The sequence below is a fragment of the Coenobita brevimanus genome, chromosome 93, assembly GCF_032717465.1.
Source record: "Coenobita brevimanus isolate Jiangsu-jjx chromosome 93, ASM3271746v2, whole genome shotgun sequence".
Lineage (NCBI taxonomy): Eukaryota > Metazoa > Arthropoda > Malacostraca > Decapoda > Coenobitidae > Coenobita > Coenobita brevimanus.
This window is the reverse complement of record NC_137046.1, coordinates 46,723,638-46,749,408: the sequence shown is the minus strand read 5'-3', so window position 1 is coordinate 46,749,408 and position 25,771 is coordinate 46,723,638. Positions and strand designations below refer to the sequence as shown.

Sequence of the window (25,771 nt, the reverse complement as noted above, 5' to 3'; positions counted from 1 at the left end):
CTTCGTCACCCTTCCTCTTTTCTTCCTCCCCTTCTTCGTCACTATTCATCTTTTTTTTTCCTCCTCCTTCGTCATTCTCCATATTTTCTTTCTTCTCTCTTCGTCACTTTTCCCTTTCTTCCTCCTCTACTTTGTCATTCTTCATCATTTCTTCCTCCTCTTTCTTCGTCACTTTTCGCTTTTTTCCTCCTCTTCTTTGTCATTCTTCATCCTTTCTTCCTTCTCTTCTTCGTCACTCCTCTTTTTACCTCTTTTATCCTCTTCGTCATCCTTCTCTCCCATTCCCTCGTCTACGTAATGAGTGTGTGATAATTAAGAAGGTAATGACTGGACAAGGAGGGCTATTAAGAGTGTCACAAGAGGGCTGACATGAATATTATTTCTCTCTCTCTCCTCTTTTTCCTTTCCCTGTTGTGTGTGTGTGTGTGTGTGTGTGTGTGTGTGTGTGTGTGTGTGTGCGCGCGCGCTTGTGTGAACTTGCGCATCCCTAATCATCATGTAATGTCTGCAGAAACAAAAATATTACTTCTTTTCGCAGTCTAAAACACTGGGTATGACTTTTTGAAATACTGTAATAAGTGTGATTTTCAGCAACTCCACGTTACTTTCAGATGGGCTTCATTAACCCCTTCAGTACAATGACAGTCTTTTTATCTGTTTCCTGCTACCTGCCACCATACGTCATCAGCGTTGGAATAATCTCTCTTAAAGGAAGCATAAAAAGCCGTCACTAAGAGGTTATATTAAATGAGGGACATCAAGCACATTGAAAAGTTTGGGGGAATATTTATTACTCTCAGGTCCAGCCTCATCCATGCTAAGGAAGGCGATGCTTCTGTGAGTAACTGTGTGTGCTGACTGCTGGTAACTGCGGGAATTAGGTGAACCTGTGTGTGTGTGTGTGTGTGTGTCTGAATGTGCCTGTGTTAATGTGTGCAGAAAATCCGTGTGTATCTCTCCCGCCCTCATGTACGCCTGCAGTTCCCCAGATAACCCGGAAAATGTATGAGCGTATATGTATGTGCATGCGTGTGTGTATAATTGTGTGCACCTTGCCTGCTTACCCCACTTTAATTTTCGGTACGTCTTTGTGCTCGAATGGAATTATATATATATATATATATATATATATATATATATATAGCCAGACACCATAATCCCGTAAGGAGTGGTCGTTTGAGTTAGTTGCTTTACGGGAAGGGGCACTAACCCTCCGCCAACCCACTTGCTGACACGTAGGGTACACGTATAAGTGGTTGGTTATATGGTTACCATCCAGCAGTGTAAATGATTTCCTGGCCATGAGGAAACCATTTGGCTTGTCACTCAGTGTAAATCCACATAATAAAGGAAGAGGAGTAATAAAAAGTGACAGGAATAATAGGAGAAACAGGACGAGAGGAGGGTAGACACAGAAAAGGAGTGTTATAAAGGTGAAGGAAGAAGCAGGCAGCACTACATCAAGTGAGTGGATGATGGTTGCCACCACCTACCACCTATATATACAGTATACTGCATATATATATATATATATATATATATATATATATATATATAATATGAATGGGTGCTTTGAAGTGTGTGTGTGTGTGTGTGTGTGTGTGTGTGTGTGTGTGTGTGTGTGTGTGTGTGTGTGTGTGTGTGCGCCGCGTGGTGCGCCCTGCTGACAACCTGGAATTAGGTACAAACTCCATAACTCTCCCAGCCCGTTTATCCCACCACCTTCTTCCTCCCTGTTCTCACACACTTCCCCAATCTGTTTGCTGCTGCACTCCTTTTCTGTTTTCCAGCTCCACGCTTGTTTTACCATTCCCTTTGCCCCTGTGTGTTTGCGTCAGTGGCGGATGGTCTTTGGGTACTGCAGTTGCTTAATGTCGTCTCTTGTTGTTGTTAATATACTGAAAGCTTTATACGAATTATACTTTTTTAATGGTTATTTTTGGGGATGAGAAAGGGAAATACCAAGGGTTCGTTCAAGTTGTTGATTTTCATTGCACTAAATTTCCTCCTCGTGTCTTTTTTCATCCCTTCTCCCTTTCCTCCCTCTCATCTCTTTTTTCCTCTTCCTTTCCCTCTTTCTCTACTCCTTGTTTTCCATCCTCCCTTTCTGTATTCTTCCCTCTCGCCTCATCCCTACTGCCCTTCCTTCTCTACTGCTTGCTTTCCATCCCTCCTCTTCCTATTCTTGCCACTTACAATTCCCCCTTTACTTCCAGGTTTTCATATCCCCCTCGTTTTTTCTCATAACACCCCGTTCCTTTCCCTTCCCCCTCTCTTTTCATTTCCCCTCCCTTTTCTGTACCATATTTTCCTTTCCTATTTCCTAATCCATTTCTTTCCCTTTTCCTCTCCCATTCCTCTCATCTTCCCTTCCACCGTTCTTCCCTTCGTTCCTGTCCCCCCTTTCATTAGCTCTCCGTTTCTCCTCTATTTTTTTTTTTCTTCGTATTCATTTCCTTCCCTTTTACTTTCATTTCTCCCGTCCCTTTCCCACCCACTGTCTTTCCCCCATCTCCTTTCCACTCCTCCCTTTCCTTTTCTTCACCTCTTTTCCATTTCCTCCCACGTTCCTTTCTCCTCACACTTCCTTTCCCTTCATCCTAAAAACGCTATCCATTTAACTCTTCAAAGCGATGAGAGTAGTGATGTGGGGGGGGGGTATGTAAGTGGAGGAGATGAAACCCCTATAGCCTCCTTTAGCTCTCTGGGAGTGGGGGGGGGGGTTGGAATTTAGCCTCTCACAAAAAAGAAAAAAGAAAAATACGGAAGGAGTAAGTCATTTGCTCGAGATCATTTGCCTTTTTTTGTGTGTGTAGTTTTCCTTCTTTTGATGCTGTGTGTGTGTGTGTGTGTGTGTGTGTGTGTGTGTGTGTGTGTGTGTATCCATCCATCCATTTATCCATCCATTCATCCATCTGTCTATCTATCGATCTTTATCTCTCTGTCCAACTGTTTGTCTTTCTGTCTATCTTCTTATCTATATATCTATCCATCTACTTATCAATTTGGAGTATTGAGTAAGCAGGGTTGTATTATTTGGAGCAGAAGGAGTAGTGGGAGTTTGGAGTGTTTTGCAGCATCTGGCTTATTTAGAACCAGGAGTATTTGGAGTAATTAGAGATAGATGTGTGTGGAATATTTAGAGTCTGAAATATTTGGAATAATGAAAATGATGGGATTATCTAGACTTTCGAATTTTCGAAGTACTTGGGGTATTAGGAGTATGTGGAGTATTTAGAATTAGAAGTGTCTGGAGTATTTAGAGTTAGGAGTATTAGCAGTATTTAGAGTTTGGAGTATTAGGAATAGAGTTAGGATTAGGCTATATTTGGAGTACCTGAAGACTCTAGTTAGGAATATTTGGAGTATATGGTGTCTGGACATGTGGAATTAGGAGTGTTTTGCTTTACGAGGAAGACAATAGCAGTTTTCCCGAGGCATTTCTTATCGTATTCACCTCCCACACCACAACCCGCTGATATACGTTTCCTCTTCCCTCTTCCTGCTTCCTCTTCTCTCTTCCTGCTTCCTTTAACTTATCTTACTTCTCATAGCGTAGCGTTGTAATCTCTCTCTCTCTCTCTCTCTCTCTCTCCCCCAAACCCCCCAGCGCGCGCGCGCGCGCGCGCGCGCGTGTGTGTGTGTGTGTGTGTGTGTGTGTGTGTGTGTGTGTGTGTGTGTGTGTTAGCTCAGGACAGACTTTTCGAATTTTCTCGCTACGCACGATTATTTTATTCATATTAAGGGTTTATTTTCCTTAGTGAAGGGTTTAGATACATTCTTCATTAATTCATTCAACAAGATGTTATATTATTCTGCCGCAAGACGATTTTATTCAGCTTGGAACATTTCTTTTCGTAGTGAATAGGTTAAATATTTTGTAGCTAACTCCTGTTTCACTGATGCCAGCAGTGCATAGTGATGTTACTTTCACTGTGCACTAATGTTGTCACCACTGCTTGTCAATGATACTGTTGTTGCATAAATACCTATACACTGTCAAAATCTAGTTATAACTCTTTCCTATATCAGCCATAAATATTTCAATACACGCACGTCACTGAACATTGTATTCCCGATTCGTCGTCAGATTTGGCTATCGACAGAAATATATTTACCTTCGCCCGAGGCAGTTCCCCACACCTGCACAGATTTCACCCAGTCTGAATCTCCGACCATCACATTTTTCCTCCTCCATGCACCTTCCAAGAGTACGGGTTATGAGGGGGCTGTTTTGGAAGTAGCTGTTTCCATTGTGCGAGTCTGGGTGTGTGTGTGTGTGTGTGTGTGTGTGTGTGAGAGAGAGAGAGAGAGAGAGAGAGATTTGTAAAGAATCCACATGTAGTTTTGTGTCAACAGGTTCTGTCTTTGGTTAATTAGCCTATTTGACAAAGATATGCTGCTAATGAGAAGGCTTTCAAATAATGTCCATCCGTGCTTCCTTCTACTGAATTATGTAATCTGATTATACTAATAATCATTGAAGTTCTAATAGCAGTAAATGGGTAATGGAGAAGGTAATTGAAAAATTATAGTAAAAAATGTAATAAATACAGTATGATGATGGAGGAATGAGACTGCGTCGAAAATCATCGAACAAGGTCGAGGCAGTAAAACAACATGTAATCCCATCCCAACATTTTTTAAAATTACCAGTATGTACCATTATGGTGCAGCATAAGTGCACCCAAAACAGTTGCAAGAGTATGCCTTAAAAAAAAAAAATGTAGGTATGGAACTGCATGTCGTTTTACTGCCTGGATCTTGGACACTGTCATCCGAGTTGAATAAAAACTATTTTGAGTTCAAAAGGCCGAAAGATTGAGATTGTCCTGTGACATATTTTGATCCAGTGTTTTGAAAATTGAACCACTTCAATCTCTGCTCGCCCGCTGCTCTTCTTCATGGTTTGATCTGGATCGGATCAAAACTGTAAAAGTTTACCTATTTCCGGCATATGAACTTTTTCTAGCAGTATCCACCGTGCATCCGACACAGAGGTGAATGATACCCCTCTGTGAAAAAATCAAGGTGATTCGCTTTGCCTTTTTATAGACAGAGAGGCCTAAGAAAGAAGGAAAAAATAAAACATGGCCTAATCGGACTTTTTGTCGATTGTGTTTTAGCGTGTTAGCTTAATGTTTTAGCTACTTTAGGGCAAGGTTTAGATACAGCAAAGCATGAGGATTACGGCTAGATGATTTTAAAAATTTGATGCCTCTGCGTTTAGGAGTTGCGAAGGATCATATTTGGATGGCTTATGGGCGGGTCAGGGCCATCCCAACATTGCGTGTCTATCGAAAACCTGACAAGTTAAACCACAGAGGTCCTTCGTAGGCTGAATTCAGTCGTCCGGAGGTAACCAGTTAAAGTATAGGCATCATTGCTGTGAGGGGGGACTGAAACTGTTCATGGAGATTCAGGGTCAAGCCTGCTCTAGGTGGCACAGGGAACTTCTTAATGCCTATTCCTTGGCGACTTATTTTCCATTTCTCACCTTACTTTCTCTTGCATGCAATATATCTCAGATTAATATCAACACGGTTGGCGTCAGTATCATACGTGAATGTTATTAAGGTGTGATGTGCAAAAATAAATCGCTGAGGAATATGCGTTACAAAATCTCCAAAAGCAACAAGAAATTCGGCCTTCTGAGATGATTCGGTGCACGGGCCCGTGAGTGCAAACAAGTCCCCCATTAGTCTGACTTTCTCATGCCACAAATCCTCTCCTTATCCTTTCATCATCTTTATTCTCTTACCTTATGTTCCACTCGTCTTGCTCCCCTTGCTTCCAAATCCTTCCTTTTTTCCTTTCGTGTCCTCTTCCCTTCCCCTCGCCCTTTCTCCCCTCCCTTATATTTTATCATATCTTGTGGACCATCTTCTTTGGGGCTGATCATTTAAGTCCTGCCATTGCAGCCTCTTAGTGTTCATCTTTATTATGCTGTCAGTTGATCCCCTCATTCAGTAACTGTCCTTTGCTACATCTTTTTCATTTTGTGGTCTCTTCGCTTCTTCTCTCCTGTCCTCCCTTCTCTCCACCCCCCCTCACACACACACACACACACACACACACACACACACACACACACACACACACACACACACACACACACACACACACACACACACACACACACACACACACACACACACACACACACACACACACACACACACACACACACACACACACACACACCCTATCTCAAAGTCATATGCTATTTCCTCTCTGTTTTAACAAAGAAATTTCCCTCCCACCCCCACTTCATGCTTCATCATACTTATTCCAAAGCCTCTTCTCTTTCCATTCCGCTTTACTACTTTTTTCTCCCTGCCTGGACTCCTGTTTTCATTTAGTATCTTTTTCCTCTCCCCCTCCTCTTCCCCCTCCCTCATCGTCTTGTCTCCAGCCGGACCGTTTCCAGACGCCTTAATGGATACTCAGCTTTTACTCTTTTCTTTTTTTTCCTTGCTTTTATAGACGAAATTCCTAACCTTTTTTTTTTTTTTTTTTTTTCGAGAAGGCATCAGTGTTCCAACTGTCTGGTCAGAACTGTTTCATTATTTTTTTTTAATCCATCTACCTGTCTCTGTTTGTGTCTATTTACCTCTCTATGTATCAATACAGAGAGAGAGAGAGAGAGAGAGAGAGAGAGAGAGAGAGAGAGAGAGAGAGAGACAGACAGACAGACAGAGATTTTAAGTATGGTACCACTGCCTGTCTCATTTTCTTGAGTCTCCGCGTCAGGCTTATTCCTCCTCTCTCTCCTCCCTTCCCTGCAATTACTCTTCCCAGTGGATTATCATGCATATGTCTTTATTCCCTCTATCCAGGTTATTAGATTCACTCCCCTCCTCTCTCTCTCTCTCTCTCTCTCTCTCTCTCTCTCTCTTGTGTGTTCTATTCTTTTCTAATTGACCGACACCCAGTAAATACTCTCATGGTTTGACTTTGATATTTGTACTTATTTATATCCTACTATTCTATATTCCAATTGCATTTATTTACTTCTTTATAATTTATCTTTTTTATTTAGCCACTCTCATTATTATTCGATAAAGTCTTTTAAAATATTCCATTAACTCCTGTCTGATATATTATTTTAGGCATGGTCTTAATGCCTTCCCCTCCACATCATTTCTCTGTATCACATTTCATTTTCTTAAAGGATTTTCCATGTTTTCTGTTTCAGTTTTACCTTTTTCCATTTTCTTTTGTTTTTCATTTGCTCCCTGCTCCTCACACACTTCTCTGAATTAATTCCCAGTATGTTTTCTAGTGTTTTCTGCATCCGCTCTCTCTCTCTCCCTTCCTCCTCCTCCTCCTCCTCGTCATCACAGTAAGAGTTAAGCTCCTGCGTTTCTTTTCCACCTACATTTTATTATTAACCTGATTGTAAAGTCATAATTTTTTCTTTAAGATTTCTTATTTCTATCTTCAATTTTATCTACATGTATAATTCTAGCAAATATATGTTAGCTGTTTTATTACCTTTTGTTTAATTTAAAGCTTGATTTTTATATTCATAGTCTGTTTTATCTTTTTCACCCCGAGGAATTGTTGTCTTGCTTCATTTTTGCTTCCTCCAGACGATCTTTTTTTTTTTTTTTTTTTTCAGTGTTTGGAAGATTTGTTGCAGTCAAGGGGTAAATGTAGGCTTTTATCTGACTCTTCCAGTTTGAGAAATTGCTTCTAAGGTGAATAAAATCGTCTGATTAGAAGAAGAATAAAAAAATAAGGCTTTCGGGCTTAGGGGTTCATTTTTGGTTAATTTTCTTCTTCATCCTCCTCCTGCTCCTGCTCCTCCTCATCTTCCTCCTCCTCTTCCTCCTCCTCCTCCTCCTCCTCATCATCATCATCATCGTCATCGTCATCGTCATCATCATCTTGGCCTTCTTTCCTACCAAAAGATGACGTGAAATAGGATCCACAAACAAGAAAAGATAAAGTACAAAAAGTGAATTATCAACAGCATGCCCTGTGAAATGCGCCGCACACTCATCCACGCATCATTTATATCCCCGGAATTCTGGCTTCATCTCTTACAAGTCTAACCATTTGCACATTATTATTTTTTTTTTTCATTTTACTTTTAGATGCGCGTCACATAAACCCAAGAAACTTTTTATCTTTCTTCCAGTCATTTACCGCTTGAGCATCCATTTCTTCAGGGGATGGTAGTTCTCTTTCTTTTTCTTTTTCTTTTTTTCTCTGATAGTGTTCTTCTGTTTCTGTTTCTCCTTCATCCTTCCTTCCTCTTATATTTAGATTCTCTCTTTGCTTCCATCCTTCTACTTTTCCATCCTTCTTGTATGCCTTTCATTTTTCATTCCTTCTTGCGCAACTTTTCAATCTTCCTTCCATTCTATCTGTACAATTCTCTTCCTTCCTTCACTCATACCTGTCTTTATTTCTGCTTTCTTTACCGTCTGGAATACAGTCTTTATTTCACTCTGTCTTCCATACCTTTCTTCATTTTTCTGTATCTTTTCTGTCTTTTCGCCCACACCACTTCTCTGAATCACTGTTCCCGTATTTATTTTCTGGTGTTGTCTGTCTTTCCCTTTTTCCGTTTTTTACCTTTGCTCAGTTCCATGTTTCTGTTTTTTTTTTTTTTTTTTTTTTTTTTTTTATTCTTTCTGCCAGACTTTTCTGCATCGCGCCTCTCACGTTTTCCGTTTTTCACTCTTTGCCACACTCGTTTCTTTCTGTTCGTTCCTTTCTCCAACCGTTTCTTTCTCTCTCTCTCTCTTCCTGTTTTCTTTACTCATTTCTCTTCCATCATCCAGGAACACATGTTAATTTCTTACCTTACTCCTATCAGTCCTTTTCTTCCTTCTCTCTTCTTTTTTAATCCAGGTACAGATTCATTTTCTTCTCCTTTCTTCCTCTCCTGTTTCGTCCGCACTTTTCGTATCCTATCCATAAATTCTTCTCACATTCCTTCTTTCCTCATCTTTTTCCTCTGTTCCCTCTTTTTTCCAGCTACAAAATCTTCCTCCATTCTGTCCTCCTTCCTACGTTCTTGTTTCTTTTCCTCATTTTCTTCGCCTCTGTTTTCTCATCTCCTTTTTTTCTTCCTTCTTCCCTCTCTTCCTCCTCTGTTTCATCCTCAACTTTCTCCTTCATTAATTTTCTTGTTTTCTTTCTCCAAGCATCCAAACCCCCTCATCCTCTATCACAACTTTACTTCTCTCCCTTCCGCTGCTTTGCTCCTCCTCTTATTCCTTCCTCTGCTGCTTCCTTCCTTCCTTCCTCCTTCCTCTGTGTCCTCTTCGCCTCTCTTCCTCTCAGTTTCCTCATCTTCCTTCTTCTGTATTTCGTTCTGGCCATCATTCCTCCTCTTTTTTCCTTCTTTTTCCTCCCTCCATTTTCCTTCTTTCCTTTCTTCCTGTAATCTCCCTTCCACCTCAAACACAGCTCTACCTTGCGTCCGCACCGGCTCGCATATTCATGGCCTCCTTCAACTTTTTCATCAAACCTCACCTCGTTTCTCTTCCTTTTCCCTCCCTCCTCCTCCCTCCATCTCTCCTACCTCCCTCTCATTTCCCCCTTCCTTCTTTCCTTCCTTTTCTCTCTTTTCTCCCTCCTTTATTCCTTCCTTTCCATCTTCCCCTCCCTTCTTCATTCCTTCCTTTTCCGCTTCCTTTTTCTCCTTCATTCTTTCCCATTCCTCCTCTCCTTCCTCCTTTTTTTGTTATTTTTCTACTTCCTTCACCTCTTCATTCCTTCCTTTTCCACTTCTCTTTCCTCCATCCTTCGTTCCTCCTACTTCTTCCTTTATCCCCTCCGTCCTTCATTTCTTCCTTTTCCTCCTTTCCTCCTTTCTTCATTCTTTCCTTTTCTTCTTTCCCTCCCTTCCTCCTTTTTCCTCCTCCTTTCCTTCCCTCATTTGTTTCTTGTCTTCCTTCCTCTTCCTCCTTCTCCCCTCTCTCTCTCTTTCATTCATTCCCTTTCCTCCTCCTGTCTGTCCTTCATTCCTTCCACTTTTCATCCAACTGCTTCCTTCTTCTCCCTTCTCTCCCTCATTTCTTCCTTTTCCTTCTCCCCCTGATCCTTCATTCCTTCCGCTTCTCTTCCTCCTTCTCCCCTCTCTCCCTCATTCCTTCCCTCTTTTCCTCCCCTCTCTCCTTCACTCCTTCCGCTTCTCTTCCTACAACTTCCTTCTCAGCCTGTGTCAGATTTCTCTTCTCTCGCTTCGCTTAACTTCATCCGCACAACTATATATATATATATTTTTTTTTCCAAATCCCATACTTCCTTCTTTCATTTTTCCTTTCTTATCTCCCTCCCTCTCTCCCTTCCTTTCTTCCTTCCTCTTTCGCTTCCTTTCTTCCTTCCTCTTTCGCTTCCTTTCTTCCTTCCTCTTTCGCTTCCTTTCTTCCTTCCTTTCTTCCTTCCTTTCTCCCTCCCTCCCTCCCATTCTTTCTTCTTTTTCTCTTGCTATCGCCGCTACCTAACTTTGTTCCAGCTTTTGTCACTCTCTCTCTCTCTCTCTCTCTCTCTTTCTCACTGCTATTCCTTTCCTCCCATTCATCTTCATTTCTTCACCTTCTTCCTCACAGCAAGAGCTCCTTCTAATTTACCCCAATTCTGTGTCCGCAGGGAGTGGAATATTAATAACATCTTTTGACATTTTCTTCCTTCTTCCTTGTTTTACTTTCTTTTTCTTTGACTTTATTCCATTCCTTTTTATATCATATTTTCCTCATGTCCTTTCCTACCTTTCCGCTACTCTTCTTTCTGTTTTCCCTTCCTTTTGCCTTCCCTCCATCCTCTCTTCCTTCTTTCATTCCTTTCTTCCAGTCTTTCTTCCCTCCCCTTTCGTTCCTCCCTCCCTTCCTTCCATTCCTCCTCCTTCCATTCTCTCCACCTTTTCTTCCCTTTCTTTTTCCTTCCTCCCATTCTTTCTTCCCTCTCTTTTTTCTTCCCCCCATCCTCTTCCTCTTCCTATCTTGTATCTATATTAACTTTGATGATGTTGGTGGGATGCGTTTCTCTTTAGTCTCACTCTCTCCACGTTCTATAATCTCTTCCCATACTTCTTTCCTCCCCTCTTCCATCCTTCCCTCTTCCAGACTCATATCTCTCTCCTTATGCCTTTCCTTCTCCTCCTCCTCCTCCTCCTCCTCCTTCTCCAAACCCTGCCTTGTTACCGGAGCTTCAGGACGTCCATTTTCCCTCAACTTTTCTATCCCTCATCTTGTCAACCATTCTCTTTACCCAAATTGTCCGTCCCGCACTTTCCCCTTACCTCCTTCATTCTTTTCTTCATTTTCCCTTTATATTCATCTCGAGGTATGGCATATGATGAGGCAAGGGAACTGAGAAGAGATGAGATGACTGAATGACTTCTATTCGGAGGAACACCTGATATATTTAACATCCCTCTTTATCTAGATAGCTGATTGTTTGACTCAGTTTGGCAGGTAATGTGAAGTGCATGTATAAATAAAAACAAAAACTTATGCAAAGAGTTAGGCCTGTGAGGTAGAGTCAGGATTCCGGAGACTTGAGTGGTGAATGAATGAGTGTCTGGCCCATTTCACTAGCCGTGCTGTTGATCGTTCTTTCTCTGTCATTCTTTCTCATTCCTTGGATGGGAAATGAGGCCAAGATGATGACAGTGATGTTATCCTTTATATATCTAGAGGTTTGATTAATAGAATAACTAGTATTACTTTGCAGTTTTATCTTTCTCTAGTCAAACTGTGTACTGGTATGGACTCCTCGGTTCAGAGTTGATCATCCTGCCTGTATGGTGGATATCATTTTACTTGAAACTTTCGAGAAGAAAACGTAGCATCAGAACTCTCTCTTAGAAGGATGGGCTTAAATAATCAGATTTATGGTAAATGGAGAGGCTAAGAGTAAGTGGTGAAGTGACAGAGATCTTTAAAGGGATGAAGGGAAATATTAATACTCTCAAGCTCCTCTGACTCACCTTCAGCTGAATATAATTGTCCGGTGCAACCTGCAGTAAATACGAGAGAAGACGGAGCCAGGAAAGGGTAGAATAGGAGATTATTAGTGTCCCAGTGTGAATGCACATAACTAATTTAAATAAGATTATTTCACTTTGGAAGATAACAAGGTAACCACTGTTTTAGGTAGTAAAGGTGTGAACGTGTGAAACAAGCTACCTAATTACAACGTAGCCACCACATCCTTAGAAAAGCTTAATATTTACCTTGAATAATATATATGTAATATTGTAATTCAAGGGCGTATCGAGTATTATGAGGTTGAAGGGTTCCGCTGGGTAAGCATCGTGTGCCCAGAATGCTAAGAGGTAGAGTAGGGACCTTCTCGAAAATGTTGCTGATGTTCGGGAAAATGTTAATTTTATGTTATGGTAATATAAGAAGAGGGAAGGAGGGGGAGGGGGCAGTGGTCCAGGTAACGAAGAAAAAAAATCTATCCTTCTGGTAAGGGCTGAGTCTAGTGCTGTTGGACATACGGATTCTGCCGGCTCTCAACTTTTATTCTTTCTTATATGCATAACAAAGAGTTTCGTCAAATTTTATCAGACGCCAGTCAGCTTAAACTTCTGGGACAGTAATCTGGAAGGTTTATGAGTAATGATCGACACTCATTTCCTATGCAGGGTTTACTGATATGGAAAGAGATTTTTGTTTTGCTTCTTCAAATATATATTTCATGTCAGTTTTCACACTACATGGTGCTCCTTCTCACATTTTCCTGCCAACTGAGGGTGGAGGGTCTTGAGGTAGTGAAGATGAGACGTGGTGGTTGGAAGGAGGAAGGTAGAACCTCTCTGGGAATATAGTGTTTACCTGCGTCTTTAATAACGTACACAAGTCAACAGACTGTCTTAAGTGGTACCAGTATTCTTTTCATATGCTCCTTCTTCCCATTTTTCTACAATTTATTTTTCGTCCTCGCCTCTCCCCTTCCATCCTCATCTTCTGTCTATTCTGTCATTCTTGTTTCTCTCTTTTCTTTCTATCTTTTCCTCCTTTTCTCCTCTCTTCATTCTTTCCTATTTCCTTGTCATTCCTCCTTCCTCGCTCCATCCATATTCCCTTCCTAACTCAACCCTAAACTGTTGCTTCCCATATATTTCTATTCTTTCTTTTACATTCTCTTTCTCTACAAATATCCCCTGCTCTCTCTTTTCTATTTTCTTTTCTTTCCCCCCTCTTTTTCTTTCTTTTCTTCCCTCCAGTCATATATTCTTGCTTTACCCAGCTCTTTCCTCTGTTTTTAAGCCATCTTTTTAACTCACCAGCTTTCTTCTTCCTTCTTTTTTTTCTTCCTTCTTGCTTGCCTCCATGATTATTTCATGCCTTCCTTTCCACTTCCCTCATATATTTCTTCTATTACTCTTCCCTCGTTTATTCACCTCTTCCTTCCCTCCTCCACTTCTTCCTTCCCCCTTCCACTCCTTCCTTCCCTCTTCCACTTCTTCCTTCCCTCTTCCACCTCTTCCTCCCCCCCCCTCTCTCTCTCTCTCTCTCTCTCTCTCTCTCTCTCTTCCTCTTCCCTATTTCTGGTTTCTCTCTGTTGTCTCCCCTTGACCCTCTTCCTTCCCTCCTCGCTGTCTTGTCCACGTCTTGCTTCCATCTGTCCCCACTTTCGCCTGCTCCTTCCCGCTTTCCTCCCTCTTACACTTCTTCCTTCCATTTTCCCACCTTGTTTCCTCCCTGTTCTTTCCTTCTTTCACCTTTTTCCTCCCACTTTCAATTCTTCCTACCTCACATAATCTCCTAATGTATCCCTTGCTTGTCTTCCTGTTTTCCTCTGCATTCTTGTGTGATTTTTTTAGGGCTCATATTCTTTTCATCCATCCTTCCTCCTACCTCCATCTCCTCTTCTTCTCTTCCTCCTTCTCTACTTCCTTCCCCTCGCTTTCCTGTCCTTTCACCATTCTTGTCTTCATTCTTCCATTCATCTTACTTTTCATTTCATCGTCCTGTCATTTTTCATTGCTTTTGTCCTTCTCACTACGTATTTTCCTTCTTTCCTCTTTCCAAAATTTCTTCGCCCTTCTTTCTCTCTTTCTGCTTTCCTTTCTTCCTTCCTGTTTTCCTTTTTCCTTTTCAAGCCTTCCTTCCTACTTTTTTTTTCTTTTTTTCTCTCGATTCTACTGCTTCCTTGCCTTGTCACTCTCTTCCTTTCTTCTTTCCCTCCTATCTTTATCCTACCTTCCTTTTTTCTTTACTTTTTTATACCCTCTTCCTGTCTTCAGTATTTCTTTCTGTTTTCTTCCTTCCTTCCTTCCGCCTTTATTCTTTCCTGTATGCTTTTTATTCACAGATCTTGCCTTCTTGAATTCTTCCCTCTTTCTTTTTTTCTGGTCTCTTTCTTCCTGAGTTTCTTCGTTCGTTCATTCCTTTCTTCTTTATGCTTCCATCTTCTATTCTCCCATTTTTCTTTCCCATATTCCTTCCTCCCTTCATTCCATCTTCCTCCCTTCCTTCATTCCTTTTATGCTTCCATCTTCTATTCTCCCTTTTTTCTTTCCTTAATTCCTTCCTCCCTTCATTCCATCTTCCTCCCTTCCTTCCTTCCTCCAATCTCGTCCCTCCCCTTCTTCACTTCTGTGCCTCGAATGTTCTTAATCTCCCCCATTTTTCTTCTTACTTCTCTTGTGCTCCTATTTTTCACTTTCTCACCCCTCTCTCTTTTTTCTTTCTTTAATTCCCTGGTTTCTTTCTTTTTTCCATGTCTTGCTTATGCTTTTCTCATTCTCAATACTCTCTTTTTTCCATTCTCATGCATGCTCTTATCTTTCACTTTTCTTACTTTCCGCATATTTTCTCTTTACTCTCCCTCAGTCTTTTCTCTTATCCCCTCTTTTCTCTGTTCTTTTCATCACTTTTCTTTCATACTTTTCTCACTTTCCTGTCCCTTACTGCCACTTTCCTCTTTTTTTTATTTATTTGTATTTTACCTTTCTCTTTATTTACTTCGGATTTTCTCTTCTGATGTTTTTTTTTTTTCTCACTCCTTATACTTTTTTTTTTTCCATCTCTCTGTCTTTTCTCCTGTTTCCTCTTCTTCCTTTTTCCTCCACATGTGCGCTTCTTTTGTATACCATTCCTTTTTTGCATTTATTTTTCCTACTCCCTCTCTTTCCTCCCTTACCTCCTCTTTTCTGCCACCTGTCACGCTTTTCTCCTCTTTCCTTTCTCTCTGTTCTCTTTTGTATTCTATTTTTTTTCTTCCTTACTTTTCCTGACCTATCTTTAAACTTTCCTTTTTCCTTCTTTTTCCCTGTTCACTTTCTTCTTCCCACCTTCCTTCCTTCTTACTTCTTACAGGGTTTTAATTCTCCTTTTTTTGTTGTTGTTCTTCTTTGTTGTTCTTGTTCTTCCTCTTCTTCCAGACACTTTTCAGTTTGGTGCTATTCCTTTATTTCCTCACCAGTTCCCTTTAGACTTGGTAAAAGGCTTCCGTGGACATGTACCCTCAGATATTTTTTCATTTTTTTGGGGGAAGAGGTCCTTTTAAACGACTATGAGGGGTAAAAGCCTAAGACACGCAAATACACAAATTTTAGGATTCTACTTTCTTAAATATTCGTCAGTTATCATGGCAGTAATATTCGCACACAAGTATTTCAGTGTCTTATAACAGTGTGGAGACCATCTTGCATTCCCTCGAAAATTTTGGTAATCTATTTTTACTTCTTCACTCTCATCTTTCCTCTGCCTTTCGTCTTCTTAGTCTTTCTTAACCCTTTATCGCTGCTTTTTTATTTTTTTCGTTCCCTCCTTTCTTTCATTTGGTGTTCTCGTTTTTCTTTTAGTCACCGTTTTTGCTTCTTCCTTGTCATCCCACATGCTTTTTTCCTTATATAAATTTCTCTTCTTTCTTCTTTTCCCAATGTCTTTTCTACTTTCTTCCCCTCCGAACTACCTTTTTCTTTCCCTTCTATCTTCTCTCTTCTCATTTCCTCTTGTGTTTTCTGTACATCTACCGTTTCTTTCTTGCATTTTCGCCTCTAACATTTCTTCCAGTTTCCCGTCCCATCATTCTTCATTTTTCTTTCCTTCTTTACTTACCCTTCCTCTTTCTTCTTTTACCTTTTCCTCCTCCGTTCCTCGTTCCTTTCTCTCAGTCATTCATCTTTCCTATCATCCTTCATCTCTTCCCTTTTTATTTGTTTCCGTTTGTGTTTCTGCCACTTAATCTTTTCCTTTCCTTCCTTCATCCTTTTCTTATCCTCCCCTCTCTTTCCTTTCTTCTTCTTTCCTCTCTTTGTTTGCCTTCCTCCATCTTTCTTTAATTTTTCGTTCATTATCTCTTTCCTTTTTTTCTTTTTTTTTCCTTTTTATATCTTCTCCTTCCATCATTCTTTATTTCTTTCATTTCATCGTTCTTGACGATTCTCATTTTCTCCTTCGTGCACCCTTTATTTATGTTTCCGTTTTCTCCATACATTCCTTCTTCCTTTGTTTATCCTTCATTTTTTTTCTCCTCTCCTTCTTTCCTCTCGTGTTTACAGTGACTGGGATATTTTAACTCCTTCAGCCACTATTTTCCCTTTTCTTGATTTTCTTTTCCTATTTATCTTCCTATCTTTCTCTCATATTCTTCCATACCTTGTTTCCTTATTCCGTGATTACATACAATTTTCCGATTCCCTTCCTTACTCCTTCCTCTCCTTCCTTTCATCATTTGTCTCCCTCGTTTTTATCAACCTCCGTTCCTTCCTTCCTTCCTTCCTTCTTCACTTACCTTCTTTCTTACTTTTTTTTTCTCACCCTCTTTTTATATATCATGACCTTCTTTCCTTCCATCCATACTTCCATCCTTCCTTCCTTTCTTCATTATTTCGCTCTCCTCCTCTCCATGACCTTCTTTCCTTCTTTTGCTTTCCCCCCTGCATCCTTCTTTTTCTTTTCTTCCCCCCTTCTTCCTACCTTTGCATCTCCATTCAACTCTCTTGGGCCTGCCACTCCCTCCCTTCTTGTTCCTGTAATTACTTTTCAGTGGCTGAAATACTTTAACTCCTTCAGTCCGGAGATGCATTTTAAAATTTATTCTTGCTATTATCAAACATTATTTTTTTATTTAGGGCTATCTGTAATAGTGGAGGGGTTCGTTAAGGTTACATCCGTCCACTCCAAATGGAAAACTCTCCCACTAAGCTGAATGAAATCGTCTGGAGATAGCACGAGTAAGCTAAGAAATGCTTCACCAGCCGCATGGATTCAACACCTTCACTACGAGGACGTGTTTTTTTTTTCCCTTCTTACCACCAGACGATTTTTATTAACCCATGGCGAGGCTTTTCGAACTGGAAGGTCAGAGAAAGCCTTCATAACAGTAGAAAATGTATTTGCGTAAGCCCATACCAGCTCAGTTATTGGAGGAATTACAATTTCACGCTTGTAGCCCCACTGGGCCACTAAGTACATTCCACTGCCACTAAGTGTTCTCGGAGCAAATACTGGTGTCAGATCTGAAACATCTTTCTTTAACTCTTTCGACGTCGATATTATACCTGTAGAGCAATGGATTATCTAGGTAAGGAGTGTGTTTGGTGTGTGTATAAGTAGGGAGGGGAGAGGGGGAAGCGATGCCTCAGTGGGTAAAAAAAATTATCTTTAATGCTATCAGATTAATCTCTCAATACAGAGGTTGTGTCTTCGTTTATTCTGGCTTATGATTTTGAGCATATTTTCTGATATAAAGATAATTTGTCTGGCAGTAGCAAGAATGAAATTATTAAAAAGAATCATCATATAGATTCATTGACTACAGTAATTCTGGCCAGTCAAAAATTTTGCTTCATTTTTGGTAGGCGGCAGTTCGTCGTGTTGTCATACTGTATATAGAATCTTTACACAAAAATATGAAATACACATCTAAAAATCACATTCACACCTGTTCTTTCCCAACCCACCCCCTTCCCTACCCCCTCCGCCATCCTCGACCCCGTCCGTGCCATCAAAGCTTCCCTGGGTACGGCCTGGTGATGGGATGTGGGGCGTGTTGACTGTTAGTGTGTGGTCGTGGTGGAGGCCAGTAGTAAGGTCTATGGTCTCACAGTATCACCTCCTGAGAGCGGTTACCAGGGAATTACGGACGCAATATTGGTAATATGATGATCTGATTTGGTGTGTGGTGTTTGTCGAATGTTGGTGTTTGGTTGTGGTGAAGGCCAGCGGAAGATTCCAACCTCACAGTATCACCCCCTTTTACCTCAGAATGTTGTCATACTTCAAGCTTATTAAAAATCAGAACTACTCGTAAGTTAAACATGTACCACGCTTGTCCTAAGTTCCCAGTGATCCTTCCACCGCAGCCAGCCCTTTGAGGAAATCCAGGGTACGCACCTGACTCGCCCCAGGGTTCTCTTTGTAACGAGCTAAAATATCTTCCTTAGCAAGAAAAAAAAAAAAAAAGGTTGCACGGAGTTCATGCTAATGAAATCTTTTGTCAGACGAAGAGATTCCTGTGACGAGTAAATTCACCTATGTCTGGCAGGGTAGGCCCTCACAGGTACCAGTAATGAATAATTACACGTTCAGGAGATAGCAATATTAAATGGAGACAGCTTATTTAATTTTGTCGGGTATGGGCTTTCCTTCCTTGTGACATTCAGAATCGTCAGACATTAGTCAAAGCAAAACGCTTATTGATCTTTCCTTCGTCATGTTCTACTAAAACACTGTATCTTTATTAGCCCTTTATTCTACTTGGGGAAATTGCTTCATTTCTGGTCCGAAGGTAGATGGAGGGATAAGGTATTAATTGTTATGTATGCTAATTTCGAGATTCAGTGGCACCGGAGAGGAGTGCACAGGCATTTTATCACTATATGACACATAAGCAATTGAACAGAAACCGTACACACAAAGGAGAGGTGATGGTTTTCATTTATTTCAGACAAAAGAGGGTTTTACCTTACAATGTACTCCTTCACCAGACCTCAACATTATGTGCTGTAGTTGAGTAAATGGCATGGAAATAGTGATAATGGTTTGTGTACTGTAAGTAGCTTCGGCTACTGCATATGTCAGAAAGTGGGAGCCTATGGGACTACGCCACAGTGGCGGTTGCTAACTTGTAGTCGACGGGTCCTTTCGATCAGACGGAATGGGGTTGAACAACGACAACAACAACAACAACAACGCTCTCAGTCAGAGGACGTATTTTATACTTTGTTCTTGCTACCATGAGGCGGTTTTATTTAGCCTAAAAGAGATGCTTCGAACGAGAGAAGCCAGACAGTCGTCATTTGCGTTCCCTAAGCTGAATAAAATCGTCTGGAAGAAAGATTAAACCAATCAATGACGCCACATGATTCAGGGGATTATTTATATCGAGTAATCTTGAGTTTATAAGCTACTCGAGTGATGTGACTGTTGTTTTATTTTGCTTGCAGTGACGGGGATGTTCCTGGTGTTCGCTAGTGTGCCGGACCAGGGCTTCCTCTCGCCACGCTGCAACAGGAACGACTTCTACATCAACGGCATCACGGTGGGTAGCTTTCTTGCCTCATTCTCGGTACTGTCGCTTTCATGGCTCCTTCGTCTCCCCCCCCCCCTCTCTCTCTCTCGTGCATGATTACAGTTGTCTTTTGATTGTGTGTGATATTAGCCTGTCCTTTCTTCACCATCATTATCATCGTTAATTTCGTTAGCATTTCGTCCAGTCAGCCCAAAAGCTATTTCAAAGTTTCGTTGACGTAATAAATCGTCCTGTCGTTTTTCATTCATTTTCACGCTAATTTGGTGCTAAACCTATTTTACTCTGACTCGGCCGACAATTGCACTCTGTCCATCATGAATACTGAGTTATGACATGAGATTAACACCAGAATATGACGCTGGTTACGAAGGAGTGCTATGGAAAGGATGTAGAGCAGTGGCACTGTCTTTATCCCAGACCTGCGTGAAATAAGCTGCAGAAGGACGGAAATCTGGGCCAAGTTAATGACCGCATAATCGTTTCCTTTCAGTTAATGCTGTTTTTTAGCCTCTTCAGTTGTGGGTGCCTTTGAAATTTTGGTCTCGCTGACACCATACGATATTTATTTAGCTTATAATACATGTGGCGATAAAAATCATGCATTGTGATTAGCCGTTTTCGAACGCTGTGCATATAAATCAGACTGGGAGGGACTCGAACTGTAGGGGTTAGATATAGCCATCATTAACCCTTTCAGAACAAAAGATCTTTCCTTAGTTAAAGAGATGCGTCTGGAGGTAGAGTTACAAACTAAAAATGAGTCGCGGCCATACTGGATGGGCTTATCACTTCGAAAACATATCGGTAACGAATGTTATTATGCAACTTTCTGTTACGAATTTCGCTCTTTAATTCATATTCATTCATTCATTGCCAGACGCCATGTATCCCAGACGGTCTTTAATAATTCTCCTAAAGCATATCAGCAGATAATTTTGGCATTGTTTCTGTCACAATCATCGCGTGAAAATGATTCCTCCAACAACCTACCAGAGCCTTAAATTATTATAGTTTCGTTATTTTGGCATCTTTATTGATCATTTCCCCTCATGAAAGGAGCAGCTAATGTTGTTTGTGTGTTATGAATAAACTCCGACAAGGCATCATCACCAAACGTTGTTATTTCGTCTTAGAAGTGGTTACATAGTTTACTCACTTACTCTTCCCAGGTAAGATCAAAGGCTGTGTTGTGCGTCTCTCCTTTACCCTCATGTTGTTTGTGAAAGATCGCCTTCCGGGATCAAGGGGATCAAGCCAGTCTTCTGATTGCCTCTATGTCATACTGCCGAGAGTGGTGGCGGTAGTGGTGTTGATGGCTAGTATGGTGGTAGCGGTGGTAGTGGAGGTGACTGTGTTGGGTGATGACAGTGGTGGTGATGGTGGTGGTAGTGGAGGTGACTGTGGTGGGTGATGACAGTGGTGGTGGTGGTGGTAGTAGTGGAGGTGACTGTGGTGGGTGATGACAGTGGTGAAGTTGGTGGCGGTGGTTGGTAATGGAGGTGATGGTGGAGATGGTGGGTTGTGATAGTGTTAATAGTGGTGGTGAATGCTGGTGCCAGTAGCGGTAGATGGTGGTTGGTGGCAATGGCTGCTTGCTTGCATAATTACTCAACCCTTTCTATAAGGTGAGTCATTTTTACATTTTAATTTTGGCAATATCAGGCATTTTACTTACCCTACGAGAGAGCTGTATTTGTCAAGGGATTAATAAAGGCTGTTTCTAGCCCTTACATCCGAAGGGCCTCTCCTAAGCTGAATAGAATCGTCTGGAAATAGCAGAGATAAAAAAAATAATTGTCACCGTACCGAAGGGGTTAGAGGTACAGTGTCTGGTAAGGTTACATCAAAGATTATTGACGCTGAGCAGCAAAATGTACCAGTAAGTTTTGTACTTGATAAAAGAAATACCTACGAAGCCAAGATCCGAAAAGGAATCACAGCATGACGAAAACAAATTCTAGATTTGCCGCCGACGGAATCTGTCAATATATATCTCAAAACTTCATCCATCAACACACGTCAAACATGCTAGGGGAGCTATTCCTACTTCAGTCTTTCTCTTCATATCCTATTCTATGGTTTGATGACAATATCCACATTCTCGTTATCTCCCACCACTGGGGTTTTTAGAATGGGTAACGGCAAGAACCGACCAGATAGTGTGGAACCACGTGGAAACTCCATAGTCTCCACGAAGATTTCCCATTTTTTTTACCTTAGACTAAGATTAATCTTCGACGGAGTTTCCCTGGATATGCCATAAGAGCACAGTGAGCCAAAAAATCTGTGGGCAATGAGAGGGCAGGCAAAGAATCAACAGCCAGCAGACACCCTGCGAATCCAACCTATTTCCTGAAGAAGACCTTCAGTCGCCTCATACTCATGAGATAGTCATTGTTAACTGAGGTTCTGCAACCAGTCTAGTTGTAATCCACTGCGTCACACTTTCTAAGCGTAAGCTTTAATAACCTTCGTGCAGAAATCTAAACATGCTGATTCCCCACCGAGCTGCTGCAGTTAAAATGACATGTAATCCACTGGGTTATGCAGACACTCGGGAACCAGAATTACCTCATCAACTCTGCCTGCAGTTGGTCATGGTGGTTGCATTATATACCGTCGCTAAATATTGAAACCTGAGATTTGAATGACTGCCGTGGAGAATTATATCACCACAGAAGCCCTCCAGCAAAGGCTTTTCTTCCAGTGACACGTGATTGAAGATAACAGATACTGAACACATGAGTTTCACACACACACACACACACACACACACACACACACACACACACACACACACACACACACACACACACACACACACACACACACACACACACACACACACACACACACACACACACACACACACACACACACACACACACACACACACACACACACACACACACACACACACACACACACACACACACACACACACACACACACTGACCCTCAGATGGTGAGGGCCGCTAAGGCAGCACTTGGAATTTCCATTCTTATCTTACGTTTGCATTACATCCCAAACTACACATCACACTCACACTTCTCACACCACCCTTTAGGTAACACAGTGCAATGGCCTCGTGTAAAGGCTTTGTGCAAAGGCCCCTCTGGCAGCATCTGCAATATCGACTCATGAGACTCTCGTATCAGTTGCGTTTAGTGCTAGGAGTGCACCGCAATAACGCCAAGCATGTGATTGCTCATGATGGATAGGGCCTGTATAATTACCAACGCCCTAGTAATTATCTTGTATACTGCACAGTATATTATTATGTATCCATGAATTATATTTGTGTGTGAATTGTTCGTTTCCTCTGTCAATAGAACAAACGCCTGTACTGCACACAGATGCAAATAAGAAAACGAAAACTGCTCAGCTCATAACCTATGCAATCACACTCGCAAAACATGGTAGGTGACTGATGAACCCAGCTAGGCTACTTGAACAAAGGAGATGCTGTTGCTTTGCGCTCTCCACGAGTGCGGAAAGTGGTTGTGGTGGTGGTGGTGGTGATGGATGGTATGATGGAGGTTAGTGTGGCGTTGATGACGTGTAGTGGTGATGATGAGCTGTGATGGAAGTGGTGGTGATGGTTGTTGAGATGGGTGGTGATGATGGGCAAAATTGGTGGTCCTGGTAGTGATCCGCGGAGGTGGTTGTAGTGATGATTGTGGTGAAGATGGTGATGATGGTGGTGGGGGCGATGACTGGTGGTGGTGGTGAAGGTGGCTGACAGAGGTGGTAGTGGTGTAATGGTGTCGGTGGCGATGATTGGTGATGGTAGTGGTGATTATGACTGATAAAGGTGGTGGTGGTGAGGGTGGTGATGATAGGGGCGGTGATTGGTGGTGGTGGTGGTGATGGTGGCGAGGGCGGTGATTGGTGGTGGTGATGGTGGGAAGGGGAATGACTGGTAATGATGGTGATTATGTTGACGACTGATAGATGTGGTGACAGGGGTGGTGGTGGTGGTGGTGATTGGTTGAGGCGGTGGGAGTGGGGATGATGGACAATGGTGGTAGTTATGATAAAAAAAAAAAAACATATGCTGTAAGTATCGAAACAAGAGTAACACTAGGCGACTGACACGCTGAAAGCATCATGAACTCGAATACCGTACTAAAAACAAGCAGGCGAAAGAAATGGAACTAATACTGTACTGCGAGATGGAAAAGGGGTAACGCGGAGGCTGTGAGGGAGAGGAGGGGCACGTGGCAATAAACCCCGATGCAGTAAGTTAAATGAAGGATTAGTTTTAAACTCTTCTTATCCAATGATCTCTCCTAAAGATCTCGTTATGTATGTATTCCTAGCGCATACAATGACCATATGAATATTTTTTTTAGTTAAGAGAAAGCCTGTCTCTCATAAAAATCATGGGGTCCGTGTTTTATTATGAATCTAGTTCCTCCCCTGTTTTGGAGGATGAAGGTGTGGCTACCTGACAACGCACACACGAACAGTACTGTCGTGTGTGTCCGTGTGTGTGGCGTCACTTATCTAAGCACAGACTGGATGGAGGCTCCCAAATACTCTTCGTTACCAATTTACTTCTGCAAAGACCACATTGTCATTCTCTTACATGTTTTTTATGCAGTCTGTGCAGTTATTACCAAAAATTTACATATAATTCAATGACCCTTATCATCATCATCATCATCATCATCATCATCATTCAGACCTCCCTACTCAAGATATTTGAACGTAACTCAGTATTCTTAATAAATCGCGAAGAAAGAAGTCCAAGAAAGTGTCCCAAGGCCATCAAAATACGACCCTCACCATCAGAAAAGTTATGGGATTAGATTCACACACGCTCACACAGATCCCATAAATCTATATGAGTAACAGTGCATGAGATCCTGAAATCTACCGTGTCTTTTATAAACCGATAGAACAGTTTTGCGGTGTGAGTAACGGCGCCTACCACTTAGACTCCTGTGACTCACTCTCAGCTGAATAAAATCGTCTGGCGTTAGCTGGAATAGAATACCAGAGTTGTTCTGACGATGAGAGAATCAAGGAAAAAAGAGGAAGAGTCTGTTGGTGCGAGAATGGTGGCGATGAAGCAGACATTGCGTCACTACACTGAGTATTCTGCGAGCGCCGGGGTTTAATCAGTGTTATCCTGCAGGGGATCACTGAAGGCTAGAAAAGAGAGAGAAGTAGCAGGGTAATTACCCCCTCCAGGCATGTGTGGGTAGCTCCTCATTCCAGAGGTCGTTGCGTTGGCGCGGTCAGAGATGACAGTGAACTGTTCTATTCCTTATTTTTCCTCCTCCTCCTCCTCCTTCTGTGTCATCTCCAGGCCATTGTCAGACCTAACTAGATTTTATGAAACTAGTCAACAGTAATCGAACTGGTTGAAGTCTCGAGTAATTACCTCGGTAACGAGATCTTGTGAAGCTTAAGAAAAGGAAAAAAAAAGGAAATCAGACTGCTTTGAATCAAAAGTACAACCAGGCAGTTGAGCCGCCTGGTTATATCCATGCCACCACATAAAGGCGCTACTCTAGCACCACACTGCAGGCGTAACAGTGTCGTGACAAACTGTTCGTCATTAGTAAAGCATCGAATTACAACCTTAATCCCTCCCAGTCCCAGGACGTTTGTCCCATTACATTCTTGTCACGTACAGAAGATTTTCTTCTATTTAAGAAAGATCTTTCGTTATGAAAGGGTTACTGAAGGCTGTATTTATCCTTTCCAGTTTGAAAATTTTATCCTCAGCTGAGTAAAATCTTCAGGAGACGGTAATAATAAAATACAAATAACTTCCTCTGTCTGAGAGGGTAAGCATCGGACAAAGGGTCTTCGTTCGCTCTGAGTAGCTGGCTTAGGCTTCCTCCAGCCTGGGTTAGGGGTGGAGGGTGAGTACATATTATGGTTTGTATTCTAGGTGGTCTTGGAGATTATGCAGCACCTCATCCCTAGCGATTTACAATGCATATTACATCTTAATATCCTCTCATACGTTACTGATGCAAAATGCGTTGACAACAACACGATGTAAAATAGAGGACTATGTTAAGGTGTAACAGACAAAATAAAATGTTGAGGAACGGGTGCTACGAAGCCTCCTGTGCCAATTACAATACAGCCATATGACATCGGCCTGCACTGCACATAAATACTCTCCTCCTTCAGACTCAGCGTGTGGGTAGCGTGCCTTTTGAAATATTACGGCGTTGGCGTGGTCACTGGTGGCAAACTGTACCATCTCCAGCCGTGCTCTTCTTGTCGGAACTTTCCTGCGCGTCATTGTTGCTCTTTTCTCATACACTTTCTGGGAAAAGCTGAAAGGCC

At 41.7% G+C, this 25,771-nt stretch overlaps 1 protein-coding gene across 1 annotated transcript in view; it reads left to right on the top strand.

Moving 5' to 3' along the window:
• LOC145412424 (uncharacterized) overlaps positions 1-25,771 on the top strand; it is a 97,017-nt gene that overhangs the window by 27,600 nt on the left and 43,646 nt on the right. The window contains exon 4 of the mRNA XM_080282309.1: positions 19,370-19,464. Within this exon, the coding sequence (XP_080138435.1) occupies positions 19,370-19,464 (95 nt within the window). The remainder of the gene's footprint in view (positions 1-19,369; positions 19,465-25,771) is intronic.